This window comes from Ornithorhynchus anatinus, chromosome 9, assembly GCF_004115215.2.
Source record: "Ornithorhynchus anatinus isolate Pmale09 chromosome 9, mOrnAna1.pri.v4, whole genome shotgun sequence".
Taxonomy (NCBI): Eukaryota; Metazoa; Chordata; class Mammalia; order Monotremata; family Ornithorhynchidae; genus Ornithorhynchus; species Ornithorhynchus anatinus.
Genome location: NC_041736.1, coordinates 11,442,651 through 11,462,346, shown reverse-complemented (window position 1 = coordinate 11,462,346; position 19,696 = coordinate 11,442,651). Strand labels below are relative to the sequence as shown.

The 19,696-nt window shown below is 40.1% G+C and overlaps 1 protein-coding gene across 7 annotated transcripts in view; it reads right to left on the bottom strand.

Moving 5' to 3' along the window:
- The window catches only part of SLC4A10 (solute carrier family 4 member 10), a 209,643-nt gene that overhangs the window by 94,002 nt on the left and 95,945 nt on the right, over positions 1–19,696 (bottom strand). For all 7 annotated transcript variants that reach the window (XM_016228164.3, XM_007671174.4, XM_007671173.4 and 4 more), the window contains one exon: positions 15,275–15,421. In XM_016228164.3, the coding sequence (XP_016083650.1) occupies positions 15,275–15,421 (147 nt within the window). The remainder of the gene's footprint in view (positions 1–15,274; positions 15,422–19,696) is intronic.

The following is a 19,696-nucleotide window of genomic DNA, read 5'->3' as shown; positions in this document are numbered from 1 at the left end:
TCAGCTCCCCCCGGACTCCACCAGACAGGTTCTGGGCGATCCAACCATGTGTACACTGCTTACATCCCAACGGGCCGGGAACAGGCACCAAGACCCAGTTATTTCACAAATGGTTACTTTGTGGCACTTCACAAAACTGAAGAAAAGGGTTTTTAAAGGGCCACAATGAGGGCTTGTTCAGCCAGTAAGTCAGATGCATGCATCAGTCCTACAGAGGGTGTGAGTACCTAAGTGCTTGAGGGGCACCGAATGGCTGAAATGGCAGATGGGATAGAAAAGTGGGGAGATGAGAGATTGAACTGGAGAAAGCCTCTAGGAGGAGATGTAATTCTGTGAAAGACTTTGGTCCTGGAACTGGTTCTATTTCCTACCTGTACTGGTAACCTAAAGCTAAAGGAATTAGGAACGTGCTCAGTGAAACTGCAAGTGCTAGTAAATTGGACTTTTGTCAACATTTTCAAAAGATGGGAATAAAATTCATAGACTTTGATAAATTTGAAATTTCTCTATAAAATAACATAAAATCCAGTAGCAAAAAACGTGGCTCAGTGGAAAGAGTCAAAAGTCATGGGTTCGAATCCCGGGTCCACTTGTCAGGCGTGGGACCTTGGGCAAGTCACTTAGCTTCTCTGTGCCTCAGTTGCCTCATCTGTAAAATGGGGATTAAGACTGTGGGACAACCTGATTACACTTTATCTCTCCCAGCACTTCGAACAGTGCTTGGCACATAGTAAGCACTTAATAAATACCATCCGTATTATTATTACTAATAATAAAGATTTTAGGGACTCAAATTAAACCCCACAGTATAGTATGGCTAGGCACAAGAAGAGCAGAAAAGGACTTGGGGATAATAGGCACCATCAATAAATCAGTGATATCCGTTGAGCACTAACTGGGTGCAGAACACTGTACTAAGTCCTTGTAAAGAACAAAACAATAGATTTGGTAGACATCAATCATATTTACTGAGCACCTGCTCTGTGCACAGCACTGTACTAAGCGCTTGGGAGACAATATAAAAGACGTATTCCCTGCCTACTATTCCCTGCCCAAAAGGAGCTTAAATACTAGAGGGGGCTACAGGCACTAAATTAAACTACAGGTAGGGCAAATGGCAGCGTATAGGATATGTATCTAAGTGCTGCGAGGCTGGAGCTGAGTGACTATAAGGCTATCATCAAGGGTCATTATGAAAAAGGTTAATGTGGCTTGAAAAGAAGTAGTGTGGCCTAGTGAAAAGAGTTTAGGCCTGTGAGTCAGGAGACCTTAGGCAAGTCACCTAATTTCTCTGAGCCTCAGTTTCCATCTGTAAAATGAGGATTAGACACTTGTTCTCCCTTGACCCTTAAACTGTGAGCCCCAAGTGGGATAGAGACTGTGCCTGACCTGATTATCTTGAATCTACCCCAGCACTTATCAGTAGTATTAAGCACTTACAGTGTTCACAGCACTGAACTGGGAGGGAAAGTAATCTGAAGAGGAAGGTTAAGTAAAGTGATGTGCAAAGAACAATCTTACTTCCTCCTATTTTGACTCAAGCTCCTGGTGGGGCTACATCCAATGTACCCAAGTGCCAAGTACTATGCTTTGCTCATAGTAAATGGTGAAATATTTTTGAAGAAGCAGCAGCAGCAACCACATGTTCTCGGAATTGCAGATTTGTCAAGAACTCTTGGGGCTGACGACCACGCTATCTACATCTTTCAATTCATCTTCCCACAGGAGTAGATAAGCAGGTGGGAAGAATTTGAAATGGGATTTACTGAAGTTCATACAGGGTATCTAAATCATACTGAACAGCTAAGGTCCAAATTTTAGCTTTCTTTGATGCACAATTAGTATACATTCAATCCTTAAATGTTCACATTCTAAATTACTCTAGAAAATTCAAAGCTGTGTGTAGCATAAACATCCCCAAAGAAATACACAGTGACAAATGGAAGTGAATAGCCTAACGCAACCAAGAACAAAGAATAAAAAGCCTGTGGTTTGCAGAGCACGCACGCACACACACACACGAACCAAGATGACGACCTGCAGTAAAAAAAAAGAGGGCATGTTAGCAAAAATTGGCTAGCAGAAAGCTAGTTCCTAGACAACATCCTGAAGGACAAGTGATATTTTAATCAGTAAATCCCTAAAGGCATATGCATACCATATTCTTTCTTTGAGCCTAAGCCAATACAGTTAATAATTGTTGCCCTTTCCCAAAGGTAAGATAAATCTTTCTGGCTTCCTCTGAGGGTAGATGCCCCTACCAATAAATTCTCTCAGCTTCCTCTTCTACCAACTGTTGATAATTCACTTTACACTTACCGATGAGGTCTTACATTTAAGCCTTCCCCACCTTAGACAGGTCTTTTAGGACCCTGTACAAGTCCCCGAACTTCCTACCTCTGACACTATCCCATTCTGTCAATCCTTCCTTAATCCCTTCCATGACTCCCCCTTCACTCACCTCTGTCAATACACAGTCACTTTTTGGCTTTTGCATAGTGACAGTGTTTTTCATTCACAGGTTTATTCATGCGGTACATGAATAAACATTTGGGCACCTAAGTTCTTCAATTATCAGTCTGCATCAGTGTTGTCAGGCTACAAAGTCATAGAGATCAGAGGTCACTCTACTTTAATCTGCCTTGGATGGCACCTATCCCCAAGGCACAGCTCTGATGAGTTTTGGGCTGGGCTGCAAAATGGAACAGTGAGGTGAATTAAGGTTGGTCCATGCTCTACCGTCTTACCTCAGATCTTCTCCAACAGGGAGGACGCCAGTGGCTTGTGAAACAGTAGTGTGTGCTAATAATGTGAGTCTCATGCACGCTGAGACTAAAAAAATCCATCATTATCTAGGAGCATCAATACATTCTGCCCTTGCCATCCTCTGAGACTGAACTCTATGGCAACCCAAATGGATTTCATACCAGGAACTCTGGCCCTCACTGCACAATTCTTATAAGAAGGGATGTCTCAGCTCGTTAAACAAACAAAAAGCATAACAGAACCTGCAAAAGGTGGTTAGTAGTTGTAATAATCATGACATTTATTATCTGCCAAATGCACTACAGAGCACTTGAGAAGTACAATAGTAGTGCAAGACATATCCCCTCACTAATGGGAGTCAGACACAGAAATATTCAAAGCAGGAGAAACTGAATAAATAAAACTGAATGTACAAATATATGACTAGATATACATATGTATTACACACATAACGTATATATACATAGAAGTATCGAGGCTATGCATGAGTAAATAATATACATTTATTTATGATGGATTGATAAGAGTTGGGTACAAATAGTCAGCTTGTTGGGAGACTGTAGCTCTTTGTGGGCAGGTAATGTGTCCATTTATTGTTATACTGTACTCTCCCAAAACTCAATACAGTGTTCTGCAGACAGTAAGAGCTCAATAAAATCAACTAAATGAATAGGATTTCAGGAGGATTTAAAGGAGGATTGAGGTCTGGAGGATTAGGGGAGGAAGGATTTCTGGCCCCCGGGAACCACATCAGCAAAGGATGAAGGCAGACAGGATGAGCCCAAGGTAAATGCTGATGGTGTGTTCTAGAGGAAGGAGAGTGCAAACTGGGGAATAGCAAGTGAGCAGAGTCAACAAGTGAGAGCACTGGTAGTTAGCACCCTTAATGAAAGAACATTTTACATTTGTATGAGGGTGCGGGGGAGAATGCAGTCCTTGCAATGAAATTCTCAGTTAAACTCCTAAGAATAGCCACACTATTTCCATCATCACCTTCCGCAGCACTGGATAAGGACTGGCAAATCCATTTAAACTTATCTACAGTTTATGAAAAGGAAAAGTTAATGGGCAAAATATTTAGTATTCGTCAACTAATTCAGGCCCTAAAAGGATTTGTCCAAGATCCACAGAATATCTGAGATTTTCTAATGAATCCCCACTTCAGGCTTTCCAATTTTAAGCTGCTCAAGATTCTTTAGAAACATGAATACAGAAATTTACTTCAACTCTTGGAAAATAAAACTATCCATTTCTTTTTTTAAGCTCCTTGTGGGAAGGGATGGTATCATCCCAATTCTGTAGTACTGTGCTTTCCCAATGCTTAGTATAGTGCTCTGCATAAAATAAGCTTGCCATAAACACCACTGATTGACTGAAAAAAAAGCAGAAGCCCTTAAAACACTTTTGAATTCAATGAAATTAAGAATACTTATGCTTTTACAGCTGAAAAGCAAATTAGGAGAGAATCAAAGAGAATGTTTAGTCCTTATATGAAAGCAATTATTCCAGGACCAACCAGTATACTGGAAACAAAGCAGGCAATTACAAATGATTCATGAGACATGTGAAGTGATATGATTTTTAGCTCAATCGTGTACACTTCAGCAAAAAACTGTTCCGTTTCCAACACCCAGAACATTCAGTACTGAGAACATTGCAATCAGCAGAAGGAAAAAGATTTGTAGAAATAGCTACTAGTAAGTGAGAAATGTGTGCATATCTACAAAATGAACCATTTTTTCAAAGTAACTCTTCCATTGGTTGTACAGAATTATACCAGAGAAGCTTTTCATTAGAAGGGAAGAGAGAGTAGAATACCTAACTAGTGCCTGTGAGACTAACTGCCAAGAGGGTCACATGAAAATGGCACTTTATGGCAGTGCATTAATGATAATTATGGTATTTGTTAAGTGCTTACTATATGCCAAGCACTGTTCTAAGCACTGGCATAGATACAGGGTAATCAGGTTGTCCCACGTGGGGCTCACACTTTTAATCCCTATTTTACAAATGAGGATAATGAGGCACAGAGAAGTTAAGTGACTTGCCTAAGGTCATAGAGAAGGCAAGTGGCAGAGCCGGGATTAGAACCCATGTCCTCTGACTCCCAAGCTCGTGCTCTTTCCACTAAGCCACACTGCTTCATTAGATGGCTTCTGAAAAGCAAAATGTGAATAGTTGATGAACAGTTGTTTGTGATCAATTTTAGTGTGGAAGAATATTACTGCTCTTTAGCCTCCTGAATCCAGCAGCCAAATAATCTGCTAATTTCTGATTTAGAATCTTTCCTCCCTAGGTACCAGATTGATTTTCCAGCACTGGAAATATGAAAATCATGTTTTTGAGATGGAAGCAGAGAGGGAAACAGAGAATGTTCTAAGGTTATTATTTTCTAAACGCCTAACAATAGAAAAAGCAAAAGGTGAAAAATGCACAAAATGTACAGAAATATGACACCTATAAATTCCTGTGTTCATAGCGCTTGGGAGAATACAATATAACAATATAACAGACATATTCTTTGCCCGCAACAAGTTAACAGTTTAGGAATACAAGACAAACCTCACACTTTGTATGCAGTTTTAAGGAATCTTCAAAATGAGAAGTGAAATATTTTTTATATGATCTGTATAGAATGGAAGCCGTGACATGGTTTCTAATGACCCATTAATTGATGTCCACCATATACATAAAGCCACAACTGACAGTCAAATCAATTCTCCTTCTCAATATCCTGTTATATATCTGGACAGCCTAATCGTAGATAAAAAAACAAGTTTGGATGTGACATATGGCAAGGTACAAAAGGTCAGAGTCTGGCTTCACTAGATCAGTAGACCACATTTTTCTCAAATGCAATAAGAGAGGTTACACCTCTCAAAATGACAAACTATGTCTCAGCAAATCATTCAGTGGTTTATTTGCCCTATTTCATACTAAATATAGAAAAAAATGAGCATATTTAGGGATGGAGGGAAGTTGATATTTGATCAAACTGATGACTATCTCACCTCCAAAGGACTCACCGGGGGTCAATTTGTTCATTTAATTTTATCAATTTGAGAAAATAAACTTATTACTGATATGGAAAAAAATGCTTTAAATATCTCCCAAACTTAAAAGAGGAATACAGGGGTTTAGAGAAAGTGGGATCATTAAGAGAATGAATCCAAACCAAAGACACAGTTTTAAAGATCTAGAAGAAAAGGGAGACAGATTTTTCAACTATTAGCCTTGGTATCAGTATTGAAGAGATTATTGTTTTTTCAGTGATAACCTTTGTTAAAATGAATTGAAGGATGAAGTGAACATGTTCTTCAAGTTATTGAGATTTAAGTAAGGAGCCATGCAGGCAGCCAATTCAGATGAAGGCACAAAAACCTCTTTGGTCTGCCTCATTCACCTTCTTTGTCTCAACTATTTTGTAGGATGGGATCAGGCAATGTGATTTCTTAAATATATTACACAACAAAGTGTATTGTGCATTGAAGAACACATCACAGAAAGTGAAGTCAAAAATACAACAGAGTAAGAAGGATGTTTATGTGTTTGACAGCATTCAAAAAAAATACTGATACACTTCAGAACTGTGGAAAACCTTTCACCATTTAAGATAAAAGTGGAGTGGAGTGGAGACACTCCACTCAGAGTAGAAGAAATGCAACTGCACTGTGGCCCCAGGCTGGGGCCCAGGAGAATGGAAATTGAGCTTTAGGGGCCTTGGAGACTGTGCCATCTAATGGCCTTGATTTTCTCCATGTGACTGTTGGGCTCCTATTGGTTATTCAACAAGACACAACAAAACAAACGAGGGACAAGTGTTTTGTGTATTCACTGTGACCAGGACTGTAGATCGATCCCACACAGCCCTTTTTAGCCATGCATCCACTCAGAGGTGAGCTTCACTATCAATGGTGTCTTGTTTGAATACAAAGGCCAACTCACACACACACACACACTCTCTCTCTCTCTCTCTCTCTCTCTCTCTCTCACACACACACACACACACACACACACACACATATTTTCAACAAGGATTCTCATATTTCCTTTCCCCAGTCTGCATTTGGCTTCATTTTAGAGCTGATTATTCCTTCATTTCTGTTCACTTTTCATTGAGTTGCTTTCATCAAGACTAAACTATTCAAATCAATTCAGAATCTAGTTCTATTTCACTGTACTTGCAAGAATTTTTAAACTATCTGTACTTCAAAAAATGCTAATTTCTCTGCCAGATCATGTACAAAGATGCAAGTGAAGGACAGCAAGATGAACAGAAAAGATATATTTATCCTTTTCTTTTTATATGCAGTTAATTCCACAGAAGTAAGCAAATGAAAAAAACTGCACTGAGAAAACCCTAAAAAATGTAATATGTTAACAAAGCTACAATTCTCAAATATTTGACATATTTGGCTGGGTGCAGAGCCAAAAAATAAATATTTTCATCTATCTATCCAAGAAATGCAAATAATTTTGGTAACCCACAGAAGCTCCTTGTGGGTAGAGTATACATGCCTTTTGCTTCTGCTGTGTTCAGTATAGTGTATTGCACTCAGGAGACATTTAATAAATGCCATTACTATTGCTATTAGAAAATGATTCTTATTTGAAAGAAAAGCCCTTATCAAAATTATGCAATCTGGGGAATCCCACAGATAATCTCCCCCAAATGTGCACAGTTGAGCTCCTTCTTTGCTTCAGTAATCAGTTGCTTCCATAGAAGTAAGTGCACTCCCTCAATATCAAACTTGCTTTTCACCCTCTTTCAATTGTGCTACATCTTTTAATAACCAGTGTGGCTCTCCCTTTTTTTGTTTCCCCCTATAACTTTATCCAACCTCATTGCTCAAGATCTGACCAGTGTAAGCAGTAGAAAAAATTACCTCCTAATCACTTTTCATTCTAATTAAACATATAAGAGAAATTCTTTGGGATTCTTTAGTAAATTCCATGTAAAAAAAAGCTATTCACTGTAATGGGGATTTTCTCTCTATTCTCTTTATAGATATATTTAAATGACACCTTCATTTACTGTACTGTTTAATGGACCAGAAGAGAAGCAGCATGGCCTAGTGAAAAGAGCACGGCCCTGAAAGTCAGAGGACCTGGGTTCTAATCCTGATTCTGTCACCTACCTGCTGGGTAACCATGGCCGTTACCTTCTCTATGCCTCAGTTCCCTCATCTTTAAAATGAGGATCAAATCCTATTCCCCCTTACTGTGAATCTCATGTGGGACAGAGAATACAAGATTATTACCTTGTACATACCCCAGTGCTTAGTATAGTATTTGGCATCTTATAAACAGTTAACAAACACCATAAAAAAGTTTTAAATGGTATTTAAATAAACCACTCACTTTGCAACCCATGATTAACTTTTAGGCATATTAATGGTACTGATCTGTGCTGCCAAAAAGCTAAGTGAAACCAGTACATATCAAGGTAAATGAGTTATCCACTTTCCCAGCATTAATTTGAAGTTGCTGGCAATGAGCCAAAATGATTGACTAGCTCTTGGTTCCTTTAGAGTTTACCTTTCATATTCTATTTGGGCCAAAATGTTTTATATCTAATTTCATTTTGAAGGGCAGGATGAAAGCTGCTGTTGCATTCATATAAAAGAACCATTGGGTTTACACTATGTGAAATTTTACAGAATGATGAAATTGCTTCTGAAAATGGAGGAATGCATTTTTTTTCCTATATACACATAACATCATTCCTCCTTCCTGAGCAAAAAACAGGCAATTGTTTCAGCTAGGAAACTTCAATGGTCTGGGTATTTCCTTGGTAAAATAGGGACCATCATACTGCTCCTCTTCCCTTTATGTTTTTTGACACTCATCACTATGAAATCATATGATCAGTATATTCAACTGTATTTTCAAGTATTTTCAATTTAACATAAATTCCCTTTTCTAGCTAATGCATAAAAAGAGATTCCTCAATAACATTTCAACATTGGAATGAATGGAAGGAATGAAAATTTAGCAGCCCAAACAGGACAACAGAATTCAATTCACAAGAAAAATCCAATGCAAATTGTAATCAAAATCAAATTTAAGAAAACAGGGAGAGCATTTTTGAGACTACCTAGAATACTTAAGGTTTTTTTTCCTATTTGCCAAAATTGAGGCAATTCATAATTAGAAAAAAGAGTAGAGTAATATCTATCTTGCAGAAATGACCTGGTGGCTCTCAATGGCATTGGAAATTATTTGAAGGAAATAAATCCATCTAGGCTCCATTCCACTTATGAGGAGTGACTTACATAGGAACTGCCATTATTTCACGCTGGAAGTTCATGAAGCCCCTTCTCCTGGTGGAGTTCCTGGAGGTGGAATGGATTTTGTTTTCTCTTCATGGAGGATGACTCCCACTAGGGTGGCCAGTGAAGGCTCTAGTGGATCCCGGACATCCAGAGGCATTGGAGTCACATGCACACCAGTGAGCACTCTGAAACCTACAGCCTATGAGCTAAGATAGTTCCACAGTTACTCTGGAGATGGCAAGGCCCACCTCCCCTCCTGCCTTTCCCCCGTCCCTCTCCCAATTCCAGGATGGCAGGATGATCACTAACACACCATTCTGCTAAATAGGCAGCTACCCTGCTATAGAGACTAGGTCTGCACAAGTCCTGGATGAAGCTCCCTGTCTCTGCTCTACTTCCTCAGACCATCAACCCAGACTCCACACTACACCTGCCAAAAGCAGTCTCCTTTACCCAGCCGAATTGGTGGGTCAATCAGCATCGAAGTTGCCTGCTGGTCCAAGTACGGAGATTTTTTTTTTTTTGCAGGTTGGAGATGGGTCCAAAGGTGGGTGAACTGTAGTGAGAACTAGCTCTAAATAGTGTACTCTTGAAGATCATCGATGCTAACATCCTCTCCGTATATGCAATTTTCATAAGGCCTGGTGCCCAACCAACTCCCTTCAGGCACACCTAAAATTAGATTTTTATTGTTCTTTATGCTTTGGCCCAAATATGTCCCGTCTATGTTTAGGAGCCCACGTCTTGGTATCCCAGTGCCAGTGAAAACTTAGCTCAAGGGAGACGTTTCTGAGAGCTGCTGAGCCGACTTGGGTCTGTCTGCTGCAGTGGTCCCCAGCAGTCCACTGCTAATTTGCTAGAGAATGAGCTTTATTATGTGTCTAAAGTATTTATTCTCCCTTCCCGGCAGGGGCGGTCCCCCTTTCATGTCACCATATAGTAGCTGCTTAGTTATTCTCTCATCTTTTCTCTTCACATGTGCAACCTGGAAGCTGGCCTGCTAGGAGCATTCCTCCAACGTTAATGAGCTGACTGTGCACAGGAACCTCGTCAATGGAAATCTGGTCCTGCCACGTGAATATTCATGTCAAACAGAAGCCTGTAAGTCAGGAGTATATCATCTGGTGGCCAGCAGCAGTGGGTGTGAAGTTTAATCCTGGCAAAATGCCTCAAAGCACAGTACCAGGGAAAACATGACAAGAGGGCAAGGAGCACAAGACGACTATACATTTTTTTTTTTGATGGAATCAAATTCCTGCCCATGGACTAGAAAACAAGCCTCTTGCGGGTAGGAACATACCCTGATGGCTTCGTAGTTTGACATCTTTAAACTCCACAAGGTTAACTGGTTCCCTACCTCTGGCCCTTCTATCCATTGTAGGTTTTTCCTTATTATGCCATCTGAATGGTTTTAGCTGCAAATTATGAAGGGATTTGACTGGCATCTTTTCAGTCCTGCAAATGTTGAAGCGTTTTCAACAGGACCTGTAGGAATATATGTCTGTTCAAGAGTGCATACCTTAAAATAGCATATATTGCATACACTCAGAGCATTATCTAATCTAAAAATAATTTTAAAAGGATGAGAAGTAGAGGAAATATTTCTGCTAGAGTGATTTGTATTTCTTCATAGGTGGCAGTCGATAAAAGCATGCAGTGAAATTCCCAAAGTATCATTTTAAGCATAAAATAGCTAATAGATCATGTTAAGGTAATATTAAGGTCATATTAAGGTATAATAGATCATATTAAGGTCTCTGTTTCTACAATCATTGTAACTAATGATTGGTGCAAACATTGGAGCTTAAGAAAACTTCAGGGTTCCACAAAGCTCTTGCCCTGGGAATATTGATGGTAACCTTGTAACACCTAAGATCAGAATGGAAGTGTTGCTGACTAAGCCATAGTAGATTTAAGAAAAACAATAAATGGATTTCTCATTCCCTCCTGCACATGCTTAGTACAGAGCTTAACACCTCGTAAGCACTTAATAAAAACCACAATTGACATTATTTCATTATTACATAGTTTCCTGGGATGACATTAGGAATTTAGCAAGCAAAAATGTTCAACAGTGATGATGAGGATTTGGATGCATTTTTGCTCAAACCTCTTCTTTGGAGTTTTATTTGAAATAAAGTGAAAACCTCAATTAATATGCAACACATCGTATCACAAGTCACATCATATGTTCTGTCTAGGTAGGACTTAATTCCCTAAATGATAATAGAACAAAAATCTCAAACATCTTCCTAGTATCTGTCAGGTGAAACGGAATTAACTGCATAACATCCTGAGTATCTGAATAAATATGCAATGTTTCCTTTGAGACTGGAGACTGTTAGCTTGCTGTGGGCAGGAAATGTATCTGTTTATTGTTATAGTGTACTCGCCCAAGCACTTAGTACAGTGCTCTGCCCACAGTAAGAGCTCAATAAATATGACTGAATGGAGAGATATGAGCTAATTATCAACACTCAGTACTCCACTATAACTGACCACTGGAACACTTTAGCCCAGAATATTGTTTTTTTCAGTTTTGGCACTTTTTTTGAGCATGATTTCAACATCCAATTAGATACGTTCTGGGTTCCCTTCTATTCATCATCTACACCCACATCCTTGGAGAACTCATTCACTCCTGTGGCTTCAACTACCACCTCTACTCTGATGATTACCAAATCTACTTCTCCAGCCCTGACTTCTCTTTCTCTGCAGTCTTGCATTCCCACCTGCTTTGGGGACATCTCTACTTGTATGTCCCACTGACACCACTGACTTAACATGTCCAAAATAGAATCTTCATCTTCCCACCCAAACCCCGTCTTCTCACCAACTTTGCCATTACTGAAGACATAACCATTCATCCTCCCCATCTCACATGCCCATAATCATGGCATGAACCTCTACTCATCATTCTTTCAACCCATATATTTAATCTGTCCCAAAATAATGCCAATTCTACCTTCACTTTGTCTTCATCCTTCCTCTCCATCTAAATGGCCACCATGCAGCTCCAACCCCTTATCATATCCCACCTTCACTATCACATCAACCTCCTCTCTGACATTCCTGTCTCCTCTCGCTCAGTTATTCAGTCCATACTTTTTTCCACTGCCCCACTTTTCTAAAAAAATTCAGTCCACATCTACCCCCTCTTCAAAAATCTTCAATGGTTGCCTATCCTTCTCCACATCCAACACAAAGTCCTTACCATTGGCTTTAAGGCACTAAATCCCCTTACCTAGATTATTTCCTACTACATCATTACCCACATACTTCACTCCTTAATGCCAGCCTATTCACTGTAATTCAATCTCATCTGCCTCGCTGCCAACTACTTGCCCACACCTACCCTCTGGCCTGGAACTTACTCTCCCCATCATATTTGACAAGCCATCTCTCTTCCCACTTTCAAAGCCCTCCTAAAATCTCATCTCCTCCAAGAGACCTTTCCGGATTAGGCCTCCATTTCTCCCATTCATCCTCCTTCCTGCACTGCCTGTGCAGCTGGATTTGTACCTCTTCAGCACTTGATATTGACCCCACCCCAGTTCCACCAAACTTTTGTACATACTCTTATACTTTCCAATTTCTCTTATCAGCAATTTATTTACATGGCAGTCTCCTCCTCTATACTGTGAGCTCCTTGTGGGCAGGAAACATGACTACCAGGGGGATGAGAGCAGCATGACCTAGTGCATACAGCATACAGTGGAGGTCAGAAGGACGTGGGTTCTAATCCCAGCCCCTCTACTTGACTGCTCTGTGACCTTAGGTAAGTCCCTTAACTTCTCAGGGCCTTGGTTACCTTATCTGATAAACAGGGATTAAGAATGTGAGCCCCATGTGGAACACGGACTGTGTCCAACCTGATTAGCTTCCAGTCTCTTACCTTCTTCCCCTAGGCCAAGCTGCTTCCCATCCTCACAGGAAATCAATGCAATGAATCTAGTGTTACACTAATACATTAAGTCTTCTAACTTACTTCAAAGTATGTAAAACAGGAGTAATACACAGAGCTGGTGAATTTAAAATAAAAGGAAAAGACTGATGGAAAAAAATAATCAAAATTCAACTACTGGATGATCTGATTACTCACCTTCTTCCCCAACATTTGAGCCGCAGTACCATTTCACCTGTTTCAGGGGAGTAGATATGTCTTTCAAATAAATATTTCTGGCTCCTTTACCATAGAAATAGACAGCTTACCAGAACATACTCCTCAACTGTTTTTTCCCAATCAGCAATAGAGGTTTTGTGTTTAATGCTAAATTCTCCATGTCATTACCTTAATTCTCTGAAGATGGTCAAGATATTTTACTCTTTTTACTTTTACCTTTTTCCAACCCCCTGCAAATCATCCATTCAATTCACCATTCAATATGTTTGTATTCTTTGTTATTTTGTATCCTAGCAAAGATTTCCACATGGCTAATTTAAAATTCTGTCTAAAATTAAGTGTCTTGTAATGACTACCATGCAACCTAAAATTACATGGCACGCACATTTCCCCAAAGAACTAAAAATATCCCTTTGAACTTCACTGTGACAAGACTTCCCTACACTCTTCCATTATTTCAGTTATATTTGTTACAACCAAGATTGTATTTCCAAAATATGAATCTTTTCCAATCAAATGCTCTTGTATTATGTGCACACTATTATCTTCTCTGGTAGAGGAACAAAATTCCTCTGCCTTCATGTGGCTTGGCACATCTTGATAAAACTTCAAGAAATAATTCAAATAAATTTGTACCACTAACAGCCAACAAGTAAGAGTTTCCTGGTATTTCACTGAACATTTGACATGATTCAGATGAAGAGAAGCAGCATAGTCTAGTGGATAGATCACAGTCCTGGAAGTCAAAAGAACCTGGGTTCTAAATCCCGGTTCCACCTCTTACCTGCTCTGTGACCTTGGGCAAATTACTGAACTGTCTTTGTGCCTCAGCTACCTCATCTGTAAAAGGTGGATTGAGACTGTGAGTCGTATGCAGGACAGGGACTGTGTCCAGTCTGATTAGTTTGTATCTACTCCAGTGCTTAGTACAGTGCCTGGCACATAGTAAATGCTTAACAAATACCATAAAAACATAGGAGCACTAAAAGGAATGCACACCTAGTTTTTCCTACATTCTGCCTTTATGCTTTTTCCTTCAGAAGTCACTCTCTAAGGGGCAACTGTCTCAGAGCAAATCTCCTGTTTTACAATGTTTGAACTATGTGGACAAAGCCCCTTGTTTTATCCCAGTTCATCTTTATGCTTTGGAAACAAAAAGAATGCTGAACTGGGATGCCAAATTCCTACAGGAAGCTAAACATTCAGTTCGACTTTCTTTGGATGCATAATGACAGACTTGCTCCCTAGATTTCCTAAACTCTGCTGCCCTCAGACTTTGGAAGGGGACTTTGCCCTCAGACAACTGTTGGAAACACTCGTTTCATTCTGGCTCACCTCCTCTTCACTCTTAGACCCTCTCACCACAACTATTTCTTAGAATCTTTCTTAGCCTCCCAAGTCATGACTGCCATTTTCTCCTCCATTTTCTCTTTCAAAAAACATCTACTGAAGGTCTACTTCCTGGAAACCCTTTCTCTTCCCCAGTGCTAGACCTAGTCAGAATTTAAATTCTTCTCCTCACAACCAAATCACTCTGGTAGTTTCTATTCTCAAAACCAAAAAACATAGATAAAACTACATAAAAAACATTTTTAAAACAGGATGTCAACAGGCCTGTCACCACTTCTAAGCAACTTGTGAGGGGTTTTTCCAGTTTAATATACCCATTGCCTCATTAGCCTTTGGTACCTTTAATTAAATTTGAGCTATTTGAGTAGGTATAACTTGCATGCCTCCAAGGATATGGCATCGTAAAAGTTGTGAAGTGAGAATTTGAGAAATATCTGTTCTCCCTCTATGAATTATGGCTTACACCAACAGCTCTCATTTATGTGACTCACCAAGAATTCAAGCACAAATTTTCATGCACTGCCACACAATTTCATCCAAATCCCATCCCCAAGGCCGATCTAATGAAGATTCATGGCTGCCAAATGGCAACTCCCAAATACCAGGACTTGTTTTCTCTATGCTCACAGAGCACCATTCCACTTCTGGAAACACAGCCTTCACCATCCCCGCTGCTACTAGACATTTTGATAAAACCAGATGACTAAAAGATGGAGAGGAAAAAAAGAAAAGAAATTAGAAAAAAAAACCAAAAACTCACCAAATGAAGGTGATTCCCTTCCATCCTCTAATCCGGAATCTCGCTCTCGATCTCGCTTTCTGTGTTTATGTCCACGGTGCCTGTGACGTCGGTGACTTTTTCTTCCTCCAAGTGGCACATGGACACCAATGAACAGGGTGCGGTGACCTGTGAGGAAATGTTACATTGGAAAAATAAATGCCCAAGCTCCACAGCAGGGTCCTAAGGCAGGCATATTAGAACTCCATTCATGCAGTGTAAAGCTTCCGTGGATGTCACTGGTATGTAGGCTCCTATTAACTGGCAAATCCCACAATCTACAAGTCTCCTCTCTCCAATGAAGGGTAAATCTAAGAAAACCATCCCATCCAACAGCCAAGGGTCTTATAATAATTGCTACTGCTTGAGGTTGGGAAGAAGAGGATTGACTGCCCCACACTGTTCAGAACACTCAAGGCTAGGGAGAACAGGAGGTCTTCCACCAATTAAGAGGAAGGATTGATGTCTGGGTTGCTAACAAACTAAGGTATTGGGCTTGTCACAGATTCTGCTAAATTTAGCTTTGCCCTTAATATTCTGCCTATAACCTGAGAATCTGGACTGAAGACAAGATTTTTTTTCTACTGAACATTACAACCAAAACATACTCTTGCCACTAGCAGTTATCACCAGAAAGAATGAATTGTACTTCTAATTTACTTTCCAAATCTTGGCCCCTGAAGGGCCAGTAACCCAGTCTAACTTTTATTCATGTACTTGTTATTGCAGGTTAGTACAATTAAGCATAATAGATGCTTAATAAATATGACCCCTACCACTTCTAATTATTATATTGACATGCAAGTTTTTCTTTATAATGACTCCCCTTCATTTTTTTTTTACCAGAAAAATAAAATTGAAAGTCAGATGATTTTTAAAACCCAGAAAATTTGTTTTGCAGATAAAAGTTTACACTATACATAGAGAAAAAAATCAAAGCCAGTCTTTTTTTCCCTTGGTGATAATCCAGTATATTATTTCCATTCTTTCACTGAGGGATATAACTACTATGTGCCCCTCAGTATGCTTCAGTAGCAACTGCTGCTCATCAGCCTCCCAAAATAGATGAAGGTCACCATGGCTACTTCCTGGGCAGAGCTCTGCAAGGTTCAGGTAAATTAATAATAATGTTGGTATTTGTTAAGCGCTTACTATGTGCCGAGCACTGTTCTAAGCGCTGGGGTAGACACAGGGGAATCAGGTTGTCCCACGTGGGGCTCACAGTCTTAATCCCCATTTTACAGATGAGGGAACTGAGGCACAGAGAAGTTAAGTGACTTGCCCACAGTCACACAGCTGACAAGTGTGCAGCGTGGTGCAGTGAAAAGAGCACGGGCTTTGGAGTCAGGGCTCATGAGTTCGAATCCCAGCTCGGCCACTTGTCAGCTGGGTGACTGTGGGCAAGTCACTTAACTTCTCTGTGCCTCAGTTCCCTCATCTGTAAAATGGGGATTAAGACTGTGAGCCCCACGTGGGACAACCTGATTCCCCTGTGTTTACCCCAGCGCTTAGAACAGTGCTCTGCACATAGTAAGTGCTTAACAAATACCAACATTAAGTGGCAGAGCTGGGATTCGAACTCATGAGCCCTGACTCCAAAGCTGGGTCTCAGGCCAGTCTGGCCAGCAAGTGACCAGGTAGGCATAGATTGTGTGACCCATATCCTTTCCCTCATTTAGGATCTCTAATGAGTGAGATGAAGGGGGTGGGGAGGTCACAGAGCTCCAGGTGAAGCACTGCCGTACCTATGTGCTATGCTCACCGAAGCATGTTGCCTGCGGTGTTTCTGGGGCCCGTAGCCATGAGACAAGCAGCCATGTCCCAACACCACAGTGTACCCACCAATCCCCAGAGCTGATGCTGGTCCCCTTTGAGTCATCAAGAAGTGGACATAATCTTGAAGGACCAGCTTTTGGGTGAGGTCAAAAATGGGCAAAGGTCTGGAAATCAGAATGTAAGAGAAGATTTGTTTCATTTAGCCCAAAGAGGTGGTTCAAAACCTAAAGTAGTCTTTCATTCTGGATGACGTTTTTGGAAAATTTACTGGATACTAACAAATTCTCAGATATTCACTTTCCCCACTCAGTTTACCCAAAATGGAATAAAATGTCATAAGAATGTAAAAAGAAATATCCTTAGGCTATAGGAAACAGAATGTTCCAACTTGAACATATTGTTACAAAAGTAGGTGTGCATGTTTGATGTTAAATATCAGTTTTTCAAAAGGTTTGTACGTCCCAAAATGGTTGTGCAGAAATACCCAACACTGAAATATGCCCAGAAGGCCATCTCATTTTGGCCACTGATCTCAAACTTGTAACCTTAGCTAAACCTAATTCCGGGGTCTTCTCCCAAAATCCTATGAACTGGGATTGAGGAAGTGACAAAAAGAGAGGCAAATCCAGCCCTCGAGAAAGCCTAGGAAAACCGGAAAGAGTCAGTGGAATACCTAGAAACTCTTAAGTGATTTAAACATAATGTATTTGCTTGGTATTTATCTCCATTTTTTGCATATGTGTATAATCAACTACATAGTCAATCATTTACTTAGCAATTTCATCCTCAAATTCTCATGCTACCGCCTGTTATATCCTTGCTTTTCCTCCTGCTCCCTATATTTATCCACTTATTTCTCATATTAGATTGTAAACCTCGCTAAGGTAGAAACCATATCTTTTGCTTCTGCTATTCTCTTATGGCCCAGTGGATATAGCAGAGAACTGGGAGTTGGGAGACTTGGGTTCAAGACCCTGCTCAGTCATTTGCCTTCTGTGTGACCTTGGGCAAGTCACTTAAACCTCTCTGCCTCAGTTTCCTCATTTGAAGTTACAGATTTTCCTCATTGGTAAAATGGGGATAAATTATCCATGTTTCCTTTCTTTCAGAATGTTAACTCCATATGGGGCTGGAACTGTGCACTGATTATCCTGTACTCCTCCAGTATTTAGAACAGTCCTGGGTATATAGTAGCCATTGCTATTCGTTCAAGCTCTGTATTGAGTAGGTGCTCAATAATTACTATTGATTGGTTATTTTGACCAAATGTGGTTGCCCTTTTAAAGGAAAGCAGGGTTTCATTAAAATGCCACATCTCTTAGGTCATGAACTTTGCTAGTAATCCTATTTCTTGGACCTTGAGCTATGTGAAATAGTTTATTGCTCAGCAGGCCCTATGGTTTCCAAACATTTTAATCTCAGAACAGGAAGGCAGCAGAGTAAATGTCTCCCAAGGTGGATCTGATGATAGTGCACTATTTAAAGAATGCATTAAGAGAAACTGGACATGGAAGGGAAGAAAAACCTTAATGACATTCTTTAAAAAAAAATAAATCTTCCCACCTCATTTTAGTTACCTCCAGGGGGTGGGGGGTAGGAAGGGGGCTGTGAGTGTCACTCAAGATTCCACTCCCTGAAATGAAAATAACTCAGTTGGTGCATAATTACTCCTTGGCTGTAGCCATTTAGCTTTGCCAATCATGTGAAAAGGTCAAGTATATTAAGGTCTGTAAGCATGCGATCTTCAATCCCACAGAGAGTGCAGCATGGGCAGAAGACCCAGCAAGGCATCATTTGTCATAATTCATCAAAGAACTTCAAGGCTGAAAAGATCTCTCTGCAGAGGCAGAAACAAGCTGAAGGAGGGGGGCAGCTAGTACTGCTGTAATTTTGGTTTTTGTTACTCTACTTTTCAAGAAGATGCTATTTGGGAGGTATAATAGTCAACCGCATTAAAAAAAACACCAAAAACCTATTCTTTATTCACAGGCTTTCCATAAGCAATACCATAACCTGGAAATCATTCTGCTTTTAGTTGTTGTTGTTGTTGTTTGTTTCTTATCTTAATGTTTTGATAGGAAACAGAAATACAGAAAATTGAAAATTGCTGTTTTCAAAGTTATTAAATTCAGTTTCATCTCAGCAATGCCCACCATGTTTTAAACATGCCTAGAGACCTAGGTAAAGGCAGGAGAACTACAGCGATATCTCATTGCCTTCTGAAGAGCTATGAGCATCAAAGAAGAGGCCAAGGAATCCTACAGTTTGTTTTTCTATGAAAAGTTCCCAGAAGAGATTGCAATTATTTAATTATGGTGGTTGAACAGCCCTGCAGTTTTGACAAAGAACAAGCAATTTCTCTGCCACAGAAACAGGGCAGGAAACAAGTACCAAGAATCAAACTGAGAAAATCCTCTGCGTGATGGATGGCTTTTTCCTTACCCAATTTCAAATCAGCTTTACAAGGAGAGGCTTTTTCCTAACATTAGAAATAAGTGCAGGGCAAACAGGGAATGTGAAAACTGGAGGAAGTGAAATTTCTGGGAGGAAGGAGAAAATGGAGATCCACAGTGAAAGCTGGTAGAAAAGAGAACCAAAAACTTGCCAAAGGAAACAATGAGTGTGAAG